The 13,653-nt window shown below is 32.5% G+C and overlaps 1 protein-coding gene across 1 annotated transcript; it reads left to right on the top strand.

Moving 5' to 3' along the window:
* The first annotated feature begins 1,985 nt into the window (after positions 1–1,985).
* Positions 1,986–7,208, top strand: LOC117907603 (fructose-1,6-bisphosphatase, cytosolic-like). Its single transcript, XM_034821198.1, has 12 exons — positions 1,986–2,472; positions 3,368–3,415; positions 3,798–3,872; positions 3,952–4,013; positions 4,135–4,201; positions 4,343–4,456; positions 4,712–4,798; positions 5,106–5,176; positions 5,252–5,317; positions 6,134–6,220; positions 6,342–6,417; positions 6,879–7,208. Exons 1-12 carry the CDS (start codon positions 2,314–2,316, stop codon positions 6,984–6,986), a joined length of 1,020 nt encoding a protein of 339 aa, XP_034677089.1. The 5' UTR covers positions 1,986–2,313; the 3' UTR covers positions 6,987–7,208.
* The last annotated feature ends 6,445 nt before the right edge of the window (positions 7,209–13,653 follow it).

Raw genomic sequence — 13,653 nt, 5'->3', positions numbered from 1 at the left:
CATATTCTAGTAGATCAATTTCCTAAAGTTCATTTCTCATCCTCCTTGACAAATTTCATTTTAATATCCGAAGCTCTAATCTTTTGAATTTAATCCCAAATACTTCAATTTTCAAATAAACTCCAATAATCCAGTTTTCACTCGAATAGTTTTAATCTCATTTCAGTTCCTAAATAATCTTCTGGTCTTCTTGATTTTACATAAGCAATAATGATTCCTTCATAATTATAAAACACGAAATTTATAAGACTAATTCATGAACAATAAATTGGGTTTTGGTGAGGGCCCGATGTTTGAATCCCTTTTGATTATCAAATGTTGTACTTAATGTATTTTGTCTGATCTTCATTTTACACTTTGATATGTATGAGCTATATTCCGTATTCATTAATTGTGTGCTAACTCCGTTTCTTGATAGCGCATTGTGGCTCGTGGCCCAGGTATGCATACATTCTCATTCTGATAATTTACTATACATGTTCTGATTCTCATATATGCGTGATCATTCAAGATATTCATTGATTTACTCATCAATTGCCACATCAACTTCATTTTATCAGTAGAGACCCGACTTTAGGGACTTAGAGGGGTGCTATGGTTTTCACCGTACCTTCCCGATAAGTAACCTGACCCCCAAGCCCGATCCGGTTTTTCGTAGACCGCCTCTTCCAAAACCAGGAGTCGCACTTAGGGTTTTTCTTTCTTATTTTGTTTACCCTTTTAAAAATAAAACAAAAATAAGTGGCGACTCCAAGTCATTTTTAATCAACAAATAAACTTTTCAAATTAAAAATCGAGCTCGCCATCAAGTGGAAGCGCATGAGCCGAAATACGGGGTCCACAGTTTGTTTATTATTAATCTTAAAATTTTAGGAAATTTAAAGTCATACTCACTAACTCGAAAAATAATAATGTATATTTATTTGTTAAATAATAAAAAATAATTAATTACTTTTAGTTTGATATCTAGATCTTTTTTATTATAGAATATATATATATATATAGAATTATCATGATCCTATAATACCCTTTTAAGCACAAATGCCTAAAAATACTTAAATGTTTAAATTTTTTATTTTTTAATAAATTAATTTTTTATCATTTTTATTAAATAATTAAATTTTTTATATAATATCAACTTTATTACCAATCCCCTCCATGTGCCTTACACATGAACCAACCTTAATTTTTACAAGAAGTACAAGAGCGTGTTTGATAGTGACTTTAAAAAATATTTTTAGTATTTTTAACACTTAAATGATAAAAATTTGAAAATATTAAAAGTGTTTTTAGGTTCATTATCAAATGGATTTTAAATATAGGTAAGTTTTTTAATATATTTTTTAATGAATTAAATATAAAAAATCATTTTTTAATTTTTATTATTTAATATTTTGTATGAACTAAATAAAGTCAACTCTCCCAAAATGGCGCGTGGAACGTTTGGGAAAAAATTGAATATCTAAATCTATCCATACTCATTTTTAAGAAAATATATAATTATTAAAATATAAATATATTCCAATGATAATTCATAATAACTATTAAAAGTTATATTTATACTATTTAATAAAATTAAAATCAAGGAAAAGATAATAAAATACGTGTCGTCGACGACTCCGCCACTTAGTTGATCGCGTTGGAGGTGCGCGTCTAGGTGGAACCCTTATCTCGAAGAAGATTAAGATTAAGAAAAGAGAAAGTGGGGCAGCGCCGACAGTAATCGATATGAAAATAATTCACCCACATTAATTTTTTCAAAATGTTTATATATATATATTTTTTTTAAAAAAAAAAGCTAACAAGTTGTCTTGGAATCGCTTTGGAACAACGCGTTCTACTACGATGCTTTCATTTTAATTTTTTTTTAAAAGGCAAAAAAAAAAGGGTAAAAAAGGGAAATCAGGTCAAAAAGGCAAATGTGATAGTCAGTTGAGGCACGGGCCCCAAGAAAATTTCCTCGGAGTCCACCAGGGACCGTCGTATTCGAGCAGCAGCCAAAGCTCATAACTGCAATCGTGGACAAAATCTCGTAACAGCCGAATAAGGAGGAGGAAGACGACGCAACGCGTTATCCCTGCTCAGCACCACTCGAAGCGCCTTCAGCGGCCGAGCCACCACGTGTCGTCCGAAACTTCTATTTCTATCTGATAACCTCATCTCTCATCCCCTGCCACATTTATACAATCCCTTTCCTTTCTCGTTATAATACGTTTTCCGTCCTCGAGGGGAGGGCAAACTGATACTCTGGAGCGCTGCTTGCTTCCTTTTTCAAAACCCTAACCGCTGTCTTTGCCTGGGGAATTCGGGACGATGGATCACGAGGCTGATTCTCACCGCACCGATTTGATGACCATAACGCGTTATGTGCTGAACGAGCAGTCCAGGCATCCCGAGTCACGCGGTGACTTCACCATCTTGCTCAGTCACATTGTGCTCGGCTGCAAGTTCGTCTGCACTGCCGTTAATAAGGTCTCTCTCGATTGCTTTCGTTTTCTTCTTCTTCTTCTTTTTTTATGAGGAAATGATTTTGTTTTCATGTCTGTAAGTTTGATTTTTGAAGTCAAGGAGGTGGTGGGTCAATGCGATCCGTGAGATCAATTTGAAATTGAGGTTTTCTGCTGTTTGATTTACCGGGATTGAGGCTACCAAATTATTGTGCTAGACTTGACTGGTTGGATCACTATTTTGTTTGGGGATTCATGGAAAAGGAATAGAGAATTCCAAGGAAGAACAAGATGGAGGTTAGGGAAGAAAAAGGAAAAGGAAATGAGGCATAGGGCCCCGTTTGGATATTGGAAACCGCGGGGAAAAGGACAAAGGGAAAGAAAGAAAAAGGAAAAGGAAGCAAGACAGCTGAATATAAATAAGATTTTCCACAATTCTTGTCCTGGCTTTCTTTCCTCTTTCTATCTGTTTTCTAACTCAACAACAAGATAATATTCTCTCTACTGTTATTTATATATTATTATTATTATTATTATTATTATTATTATTATGAAGCTTTTCTCATCTTTTCAGACATTCAAAGGGAGATCAAGGCTAATGTTCTTTTTTATGTTTTATTCCTTCCTTTTCTGCTGGTTCCTCGGCAACCAAGCAAGCTGTTAGTTCAAGAATATTTTGATTTTATTAGTGGGTAGAAGTGAGATTGTCAGCTAATCTTTTCTATATGCATAATGGCTTGTTCATGTCAAATAGTAAATTAAATTTGCGGAAATTCTTTTTATGGAAATGAATTCTCAAAGGAGAAAAGACCTGTTGCTGTGCTTTTTGAGTCCTTGTAATATTTGGAGGGAAGAATATTACTGTTTTAAACTTTTTCTGTCCTTTGGGTTATTGTTGTCTGAGAAATTTCACATTGCAGGCGGGTCTTGCCAAACTGATTGGACTTGCTGGAGAGACCAATGTTCAGGCAAGTTCTCCTGAAATTTCAATTCATTGTTTTAATTTGTAAATTTCCCTTTCTTTTAAAACACATATGTAAATAATCAAAATGTCGAAAGATATTTTTATAAAAAATGGATTACTCTTCAAGTTCAAAAATGGGAGAGGTTGTTTTACAAATTTGAGATCTTTTTGTCCCTTTTAATCAATTAATCCTTTCTAATCACAATGTTGTGGGGCATTTATGTCAAAAATGGGTTACTCTCCAAGTTAAAAAATGGGATAGCTTAGTTTTACAAATTTGGGATCTTGTCATCCCTTTAGTTCAATTAATCCTATGTATATTCACATCACATGAGCTGTTCCTTTATGATTTTATAATGATATCATCTATCTGTTTTTTATTTAAGGGTGAAGAGCAAAAGAAACTGGATGTGCTTTCGAATGAAGTTTTTATCAAGGCTTTAGTAAGCAGTGGCCGAACAGTAAGTCATTAGATAATTTCTTGAATGTTTTAACTGGAAACACACTATTCCATTCCTAAGAGTTTGAATCTTCTACCAGTGCATCCTTGTATCTGAAGAGGATGAAGAAGCAACAATTGTGGAGCCATCTAAGCGTGGAAGGTGGCCAATGGTGCCTTGTGTTGTCTAATAGTTATTGTAGCATCTCTGTTTTAAAATATTAATGTAAACTTGTGTTAATATGCTTTATTCTGATTTTTTTTTTTTTTTTGTAATATTGCAGGTATTGTGTTGTTTTCGATCCCTTGGATGGATCCTCTAACATTGACTGTGGTGTTTCCATTGGAACTGTATGGTTTCTTATCCCAACACATGCTATGGCTATATGAGTGCTTCAACATACTCTTGCACTAGCAGATGTTGAAAATAATTTTCTTTCAAAACTATCCTGACATTGCAGTGGTCAATTGGATGTCTTCTCTTTTATATAGATCTTTGGGATTTATATGGTGAAAGATGGTGGTGAGCCAACTCTTGATAATGTGTTGCAACCTGGAAAGAATATGTTGGCAGCTGGTTATTGCATGTATGGAAGCTCTTGCACGGTACAAAGGATCTCCTTTCTTGTGTGTTCATACAAATTTTTTCCATAAATTAATGCGGCAGCTTATTTCAGAATGTCGGGATAGGATGAGTAAACAGCTGTTTGTAATTTGAGTCTTTTTATTTTGATGAGACACTGGTTGATGAGCTTCTTCATTCTGCAGTCTAGACTTCCATCTTTTTCTCTGGTGTTGTATTAATTTGGTACTGCACTTATTCTAGGTGTTGCCTTAATTTTGCATTACACTTATTTGCAGCTTGTGTTAAGCACTGGAACTGGTGTTAATGGATTTACCCTTGATCCATCACTTGGGGAGTTCATACTTACTCACCCAAACATTAAGGTAAGATTTATCATTTGACTGCCAGAACAATCACATTAACATGCTGTTTTCCTCTAATATTTTCCCTACTTGCTGACACCTTAAGGAGGATATGTGGGAAGCCCTGCTTTGAATTTTTTATTTTTTTTTCCAATTTAAATACTGTTTCCTTTAAATATAGTCCTAATGAAGGGCTGCAAAGATGGGTTTTTCAACAAATCTTCTGTAGTTGAGTATTGGCCTAACAAGCACCTTTGTTGGTTTAAATTTCACCTTTGTACATGATATCTCTAGTTTACTTTGGAGCTTGTGCTGCCTTCCTGCACAGATTCCAAAGAAAGGAAAAATTTACTCAGTAAATGAAGGAAACACAAAGAATTGGGATGCTCCAACAGCCAAGTATGTTTAACTAGTAATCTTTATCATGCTATTAGTTCCGTTGTGCAATTCCCTGACTTTTTTTTTTAACTTAAGGTATGTGGAACAATGCAAGTTCCCCAAAGATGGTTCATCACCAAAATCTCTACGATATATTGGAAGGTATCATGAATTCTCAATCTACCCTACAATATGTATGGGTATTTGAATGATTTATTTCCTCACTAGCTACCACAGTTATGACAACAAAAAATATCTACCATGGTGGGATGAAATGAAGGTTTCTATAATTTCAGTACATTGGGGCCATTATGTAAGATGTGATGCAGAAATGTCCTCTGCAGCTTTCATTGGTGGCCGATAGGTTTTTATGGTTTATTCACATGCTCTATATTCAAAATTATTTGTGCGACATGCATGTTTTGATATCTGAACAAAAAACTGAGCCTAGGGGCAAATCTTTAATTCTTCCTGTTAGATGTAACGATAAACTATGCTGCCAACCCTTTCTACAAGAGCAATTGCAAATACTAAATTATATTGCCTAACATATTTAAAAATTAAACAAGTTTGGAATAATTAAAACTATGTTCTATGGCTTGGGGGTGTGGTAGCTTAATCTGAACCTAACCTGCTTATAATTGAATTAAATTTTAGTTATCTTAGTCCACTTGCTTGGTTAAGTACTCAACCTAAACCCATTAATTTTTGGTATTCCAAATAGTAATCCCTTGATTCAGCAAATATTTCTGTGAATATTCACCTGGAGCAGTAGTGAAAGTTATTTGCTTGTCGTTACTTACTGTCTGAATTTTAATAACATACTGGTTTCTCATTAATTATTGACTGCATTTTTACTTTTAATTTGGTTTCATTTTGCTCTTTGTTGAGCATGATTTATATCTGTTGAATGTGATGTGGTTCCTTTCTTCCAAGAAGGATTTTTTTAATTTCTAATAATACAAGAATGATTTACAGCATGGTAGCTGATGTCCACCGCACATTACTTTATGGTGGTATCTTTTTGTACCCTGCTGATAAGAAGAGCCCCAACGGAAAATTGCGGTAAGTACTGATGTTTCACCTTCCTCTCTCTCCCTCAACTTCTCAAAACAAATTTACAAATGCAGATTTACAACAACAATTAATTTTTGTGACTGAATTTGGTTTAACTTGTATGGAACAGTGTTCTCTATGAAGTCTTTCCAATGTCATTCTTGATGGAACAAGCAGGAGGTCAAGCTTTTACTGGAAAGCAACGGGTATCGACTCGATTAACTTTCTGCTTATCAACCAAAATATAAATCACTAGTTCTAGTCATCTGTTAATTCCAACTTCAGAATTCAAAAACCTTCTTTTTTCATTCACAAAGTCATAAAACTATTTTTACACTTTCACAGTGATTTTGTATCTATGAGAACCCATTCTATAGACTCTCTTTATGAAAAATTTCCTTCTTAAGGCAAATCTCCAAGCAAATTTATATATGACAAGCAATATACCCAAACCAACTTAGCCTGGGAAGAGGAGTTAGATGCCTAAGAACTGTTGCTGACTTACTGCATTAAGGGAGTGATCTCTCAGCCAGTGTCATGACAATTAAAACAATAATGAAAAATTCACATCTCTGAACTCAGAAGCACTGCTCTGAGGCTTTGGTCTAAAATGTTTTCATCCCTTGTAAATCATGAACTGATTGGTAATAATTATACATATTTGTAGGCACTTGACTTAGTTCCAAAGAATATACACGAACGGTCTCCAATATTCCTTGGCAGCTACGATGATGTTGAAGAAATTAAAGCACTCTATGCTGCTGAAGCGAAGTAAGGATAGGTTCATAAATCTCATTTCTCTTGTACTATCCTTATCTCCTTAACTGCTGTTCAGGTGCTATACCCGATTTCTGATTTCATCTATTCATAAGATAGTATACTTCTCCTAAAGCTCCTTTGTAATAAGATACAATTTCTTGATGAAAAAACATCCATTGTGTTCACCTTGAATAACAGTGAAATCAGCTTCTTTCTTAAAAATGGAAGCATCTATCCACATGCATGAGCACTTGAAACTGAACAGGGCATAATTCCTACTTTATTTAGGCCCTGTTGCAATAGAGAATGTCCAAGGAAAGAACGAATGCAGGCATCTCCAAAATGTAGATGAGTCCCCACAGAGAATAGGGTGCTTCAGTTCAAATTGATGTAAGATGCCTCCTTGATGAGATGATTGAAACAGTGGGGGCAGATGCGGCATGCGGAAGAGAGATGCTGCGAGCTGGTATTTGTCATAATTGTTAGGGAGTTAGCTGAGTCAGACTTATCAAAAAAAAAAAAAAGGACTTAGTTGAGTCAGCAAAACTCTGTTCTGAATGTATGAACTCCCCTAATCAAGAAAAGCAGTAGCTCTCCGACTACTAAAAGAGGCATAACAATCACTCTCATCTTTCTTTAGTTTTGTTCTCTCATTCTAATATTCAAACTTGGAACTAAAGCCATCAAGACTTACATCAATGACATCTAGCTTCGCTATTACAAATCCCTTTGAGAGATTCATTTCTCATATCAATCAATCAATCTTCTTACAATGAAGTTTGATAGAAACAATTATAGCTTTCAGATAACTCTGGTTTTGCTTGCAGTCATGATCAGAAGGATATCTTCTTGGATCAAAAATCGACCACCACAATACATTGTAGAAAGGATCCATGTTAAAAATGAAAGGTATAAAAGACACTCTTATTGCCATCAATTACGACATTTCATATGATGAATATAGTGGAAGGCTTAGGAGGTGAGCATGAAGCTATTGTTATTAATCTCATTTCAAGAATCTCATAAATTGGTTTATGGAGGTTGAGTCGAAAAGTTGAAGCATTCCACCTAGACAGAGCCACTTGAAGGGTCATTCCTGCATCAATAGGGAGGGTAAGCTGAATACTACTTTTATTTTGATCCTATTTTCTGTGATGATGAAAAGGAAACTTTTTTCTTTCTTTGGAAAAGGTGGATAATTTAGGTCGAAAAGTTAAATTTTAACATGTTGGTAAATTAATGAAAAATCATTATTCCTTCTTAAGATGTGTCCTCTAAGCACTTTAGAAATGACTTAAAATGCTCTTGCGGAGGGGAGGATTAGGGGACATGATGCGAAGTCTCAAACATAGGCAAGGCACTCGAGTAAGCCTTGCCTACACATGGGCTTAACAACATATGGTGACATGCAACTCTTGGCTACATTGACACGAAGGATTGGTGAAATCATCCCTCCTTGATGGTAGCACAAGGGCGCAATGTCTTGTGCGTGCAGATGATAGGCCAAGGGCATAATGTCATGGCTCACTAAGATAGGATTTAGACATGACGTCCTTGTGCGTGCAGTTATTTTGTGCCCAAACTATTGCATGGTTGGCCTGTAGGGTATTTTCTGCCTTTTAGGTCTCCTTTATGTCTTTAGTAGATTGCTTGGTATTGTTGGAGACAATCACAAGTCTACATCATGTGTCTTTGATTTATTTTTCCATCTACTTACCCCTTAATTTTTATTCTCTAATTGAGCTTCCTTGTGAATATGTTTGTTTTATATTTAGTTTAGGAGCAATTAAATTCCTATTTGCTAACTGTTTTTAAAAATAGTTCGGAAAATTAATTTTTAAGAACAGTTTTTAAAAATTATTTTCTAATATTTTATAAAATAAAAGTTTGTTTAGAAACCTAAAATGTTTTTAACCTATTTTTTTTTAAAACTATTTTAAAAATAATTTTTATGTTTATAACTTTATTTTTAATCATTATATATGTTTATATAATTATTTTTTAAAACATCTCTCAAAAAACAACTGAAAACAACTAAAATATGTTCTCCGAAAACACCTTATTTGTTATTTTTGAGAATAAAAAACAAAAAACAAATTCTGGTTGCCAAATATGCTTTCCAATTTTTTTCATTCTAGAAAACAGAAAACTGTTCTAAAAAAAAGTTACCAAACATACTCTAAATCTTTCAGAAGTTTTGTTCTTCAACCAAACTTTTATACATAAATTTTTCCTATATCTTTTATCCAAGAGTAGGCAAGTCTTATTCCAATATATATCATATCAGTCTATGGATTTTAATTTGGATAATAATTGTCCTATTTGTATGTTTTAGGAGAAAAAAACTATAGGATCCCACTTAACAATTCAATGTTCAGAAGAAAGAGACAATAATCTATATTTGTAGTCATAAGAAGGAACATTAAGGACCACTCAATTTTTTGTGTGACAAATAAAATAATAGAACAGGAAAAGCAACTTGATATTCTTTATCAAAAACAAGGTCAAGCTACTCAATTTTCTAGCAAAGTGGCATATGATAAATGACTTCAAAAGGAAATAAATGATCTTGGACGAGTTCATTCTCCAAATATGTTTCAAGTAACTATTCCCAATGATATGTTCTAAGAATCTAGAATCTCAATTTCATCTGTAATGATTGTTCTGGTGTATATTACACAAATGCAACACTTTGATTTTCTCAATTTTATAAATGCTCAAGGTAATGGCAAGGATGCAAAAATCGAGATATTTCCCTGAAATATCGGTTGGGGGATGGGGGTGTGCGACAGAATATCTACAATGATATCTCCGAGGGAGGGGTATATAATGTTGGTCTTGTATGAACCGGTGATGGTTTGATGATATAAGGAGGAAGCTCTATAAAAACAACATGAAGAATTTGCTCAGATACCTATGAGTGAGACTTGTTTGGGTAGTGTTATAAATGTTGTTCTTTTTTTAAAAAAAAAAAAAAAACTTGAATATGTATATCATTTCTCATTTTATCATTTTTTAGAGTTTTTTTTCAATATTTTTATAAATTTTGATTAATTTTCGCCTCACTGATATTATGTCAAAACATCCATTAATATTTTCCGATATATCCTAATATATCCATAAAATCAAATTATTGATATATCCATCAAAACCGATATTTTCATCTTAGGCAATGGTTCTTGTTGATTTTCCATATAAAAAAAAAATCATAATGTTATTTAAATGTAATCTTGTGCTGTCCAAGTGATTAATGCCTAGATGCAATACGCTTTTTTTTTTAAGGGGGTGTTAAGGATCTAAGACATTTAAGTCCTCCATCCCAATTACACTCTCCTTTAAGAATGTAGAGATTTTATATTTAAATGAGAGTTGAAATGAGAGCCATTTGTGTGGTTGATGCTTAAGCTCACTTACATTTCTCACTTCTATTTATTCTTCTTATGTTCAAATGTAATCTCATCAATTGGGGAAGTACTTTCAAATCAAATTGCACCTTTTACATGATGGCTATGTTTGGTTCTCATAAAATTTGAGAGAAAATGTCCAAGAAAGAAAAAAAAGAGAAAAAGTGGAAAAAAAAATATGAAAAAAATAAAAAATAGATTCAAAATTAATAAATTATTTTTATATATTTCTTTAAACTCATTTAACTTAATTTTCCCTATTATATAAAGATTAAATAATTTTAAAATGTATAAATCTCTAACTAATTGTAATCATATTTAATTTTCTTTAAAAAATTTATGGTGAAACCAAACATGAGAAAACTATTTTCCTTAACATTTTTTTTTTCTTTTCTTAGTACTTTCCAATAATCAAATATAACCGATAAATTTATCATTTTTCTCATCAATTTATAATTTAAAATAATTACAATTAAACATAATCCATACAAGTGAAGTGGGATAAAAACTTCATGTGGTAATAAAAAGATATTATTTTTAAAAAAAGGGGTAATTTAGATAAATGCTCAATAGCTCATCTAGTGGAGTCTTAATCCTAACTATTTATAGTTAGACATGTGTATACATTTCTATTGTATAGATTTATTTAATATTTCTTGGTGAACATGTCATTTCCAATCACCTACATTAATGTCTTTAATAAGTAGAGTTATTGATTGAACCAAAGTGGTTAAAAAGTTGGTGTCATTTTGCAAGTTGGTGTGGGGCTTGAAACAACACAATTTCCCTAAACACTTTGTTGCATTCTAGCTATTTCATGTTGTCAAATGTTGTTGAGGTCAACTAGCATTCTCTTCCTTAAGCCCATCCTTACTCCTTTAGAATTTGCATTTATGTCTAGTTCTTGTTCACATGAAGATGTTTAGTGATTGGAATTCTCCAATTTATTTCTCTGTACTTGCTTCTCAATTTTTATTCTTAATCGAGTTTCCATGTGCACAAATTTCTTATATCTTTTGTCTATTAGTAGTTAGGTTTTTTTTTTCTTTTTTTTTTCCTTCTAAACATGTCATATTACTTTATTGATTTTACTTTTAGACAATGATTATCCTATTTTTGTCTGTTTGAGGAGAAAAAATTTAGGAGAAACTTCAGCAGCTCAATGTTGAGATGAAAAATAAAGACATTTATATTAGTAGTTATAAAAAGAAAATATAATTTTTATAATCACTCATATCTTAGTTTTGTGATGGTTCCAATGGCATGGCATAGAAAGACAATCTACAAGATCAGTGGAGGTATGATTTTGTAACTTTGTGGCTTATGAAAAAATTGATGCCAATATGATCAAAGTGTGTGTGTGTTTTGTGTGTTTAGTTCCTTACGGGAAAAAGAAAGTGAATTCTTTGATGAAATTCATAAGCTAAACACAAAAGTTGTAAAGCAAAAAGTTTTAGCCTTAATCTTGCAATTTCTAATTAAAGAGATTTTTTCTTTATTTGTGTTATGTTTTTTATTTGCATAACAAGGTTGTTAAGTACCAATTATTAGGATAAAACCCTTAAAACACGACATAATATAACAAATAAGATCTCAATTTCCATTGTTTTATTTATGTTTGTATTAATATTTATATAAGCATTAATACCTACATTACTTGCATTGTACATGATTTAGGTGTATTAGAAGTTGTACAAAAGATCCAAGTTATGGGTTTATTGTAAGTTAATGAGTTGTTCACAATTGATTCATTGACTTAGACAATCTATCTAAAGTTGTAATGTACTACTTCCTAATTAACAAGATGGTTGGTCTTGGTCATCAAGATGAATTTCTCATGATAAGTGCATTAGTTTGTATGGTTACACATCAAATAAGATCTAGGGTAAATTATGACATTGACTATCGGGTGGTCATGCTTTCACCAAGCCACTATGTTATATGAACACTCAACCTTGAAAAAATATTGAATCGTTGTTGAGGTCTTTAGTGGTTTTGATCTATAAGTGAGATCCTAAGGAGGTTATATATTCCTTGTGAATTAGGTCATTATTGACTTAGGTAGGTGGTAATAAGTATTCTCAATATAGACTCCATGATATCTTATGAGATTGAGATGTTCTCTTGGGTTATCCTAAGGATTTGTGATTATGAAATATGCGGTGTTGTAGTAATTCCTTAAGTGAGATTTGATATGTCCTTAGTAGACTAGAATATGTCAGTCGATCACAAAATTAGAGGATTTAAGACTCAATGAGGTAAAGGTAATTTTAAGAGGTTGATAATTTCTACCTTATTAGATTATGAACATCAATTCATAAGGAGTTTAAGTATAATGATTAGTAAGTAATAGACTCGAAGAATTGATTAGATTGAATTTAATTGATGTCCATCTCAATGTAATATCATATGATACTATAGTGCAATTGACTTTCTTTAGTGGAGTATTAAATCATAAGGGAGCTAATATTTTCCCATAGGTCCTCATGGTATCTACTTGAACCCGTATTCTCTATTGGCACAAAGTTTTGATGATTTATTGAGAATTAATCATTTATGTGCATAAATGAATTTTGGTAAAAACGTAGGGTTGTACTAGAATTTATGATTAATTATTGTGCTTTTCTGGATTGGATTAATTAATTAAGTGGAACTTATTAAAGCTAATTAATTAATTAGAACCTAATGAGCTAGGTTAAATGACTCAAACCCAAGTTAGGTCAAAGTCACTTAAGTGCATAAAAGAGTCTATATGAACCCCTTTGGTTTTTAGGGTTAAGACTTTGAACCTTTTAGACTAGTAGTCTTCCAAAATTCTAGTCACTCTTTCCTTCTCCTCTCAAGGTGTGTATCCATTATACTTGAATGTCACGGAACTAAGAAGGAGACATCTAGTGGAAGATCACAACGTTATTAAGATCCCTATATAAACTAGATTAGGATCTAGAAACATCTAGATCCAAATAAACAATTTTTAGCACTGAAATCTAAGTTATTTTGTTTTTAATATATTTAGATCTAGTAGTCACAAGATTTAGAGAGCATAAACCCTTGTGATTTGGTATTTCAACATGAACATCCCTAAGTAAACCTTAATGATGATTCACTTAGATAGGAGTTTTCATTCAAAATCATAAGTGACTATGTTGCATGACTATTGATATGTTTGCTACCAAGGTTTTAGTGTATATGATATAAGTGGTAAAGGAAATGACACAGTGAAAATCTTGTAAGGAAAATGGATGGATGAGGTTATCTCCTCAAGTTAGGTCTTAGATA

Source organism: Vitis riparia, chromosome 18 (assembly GCF_004353265.1).
Source record: "Vitis riparia cultivar Riparia Gloire de Montpellier isolate 1030 chromosome 18, EGFV_Vit.rip_1.0, whole genome shotgun sequence".
In the NCBI taxonomy this organism is placed as follows: domain Eukaryota; kingdom Viridiplantae; phylum Streptophyta; class Magnoliopsida; order Vitales; family Vitaceae; genus Vitis; species Vitis riparia.
Note: the sequence above shows the minus strand (reverse complement) of the source record. Positions and strands in the feature narration are given on the sequence as shown.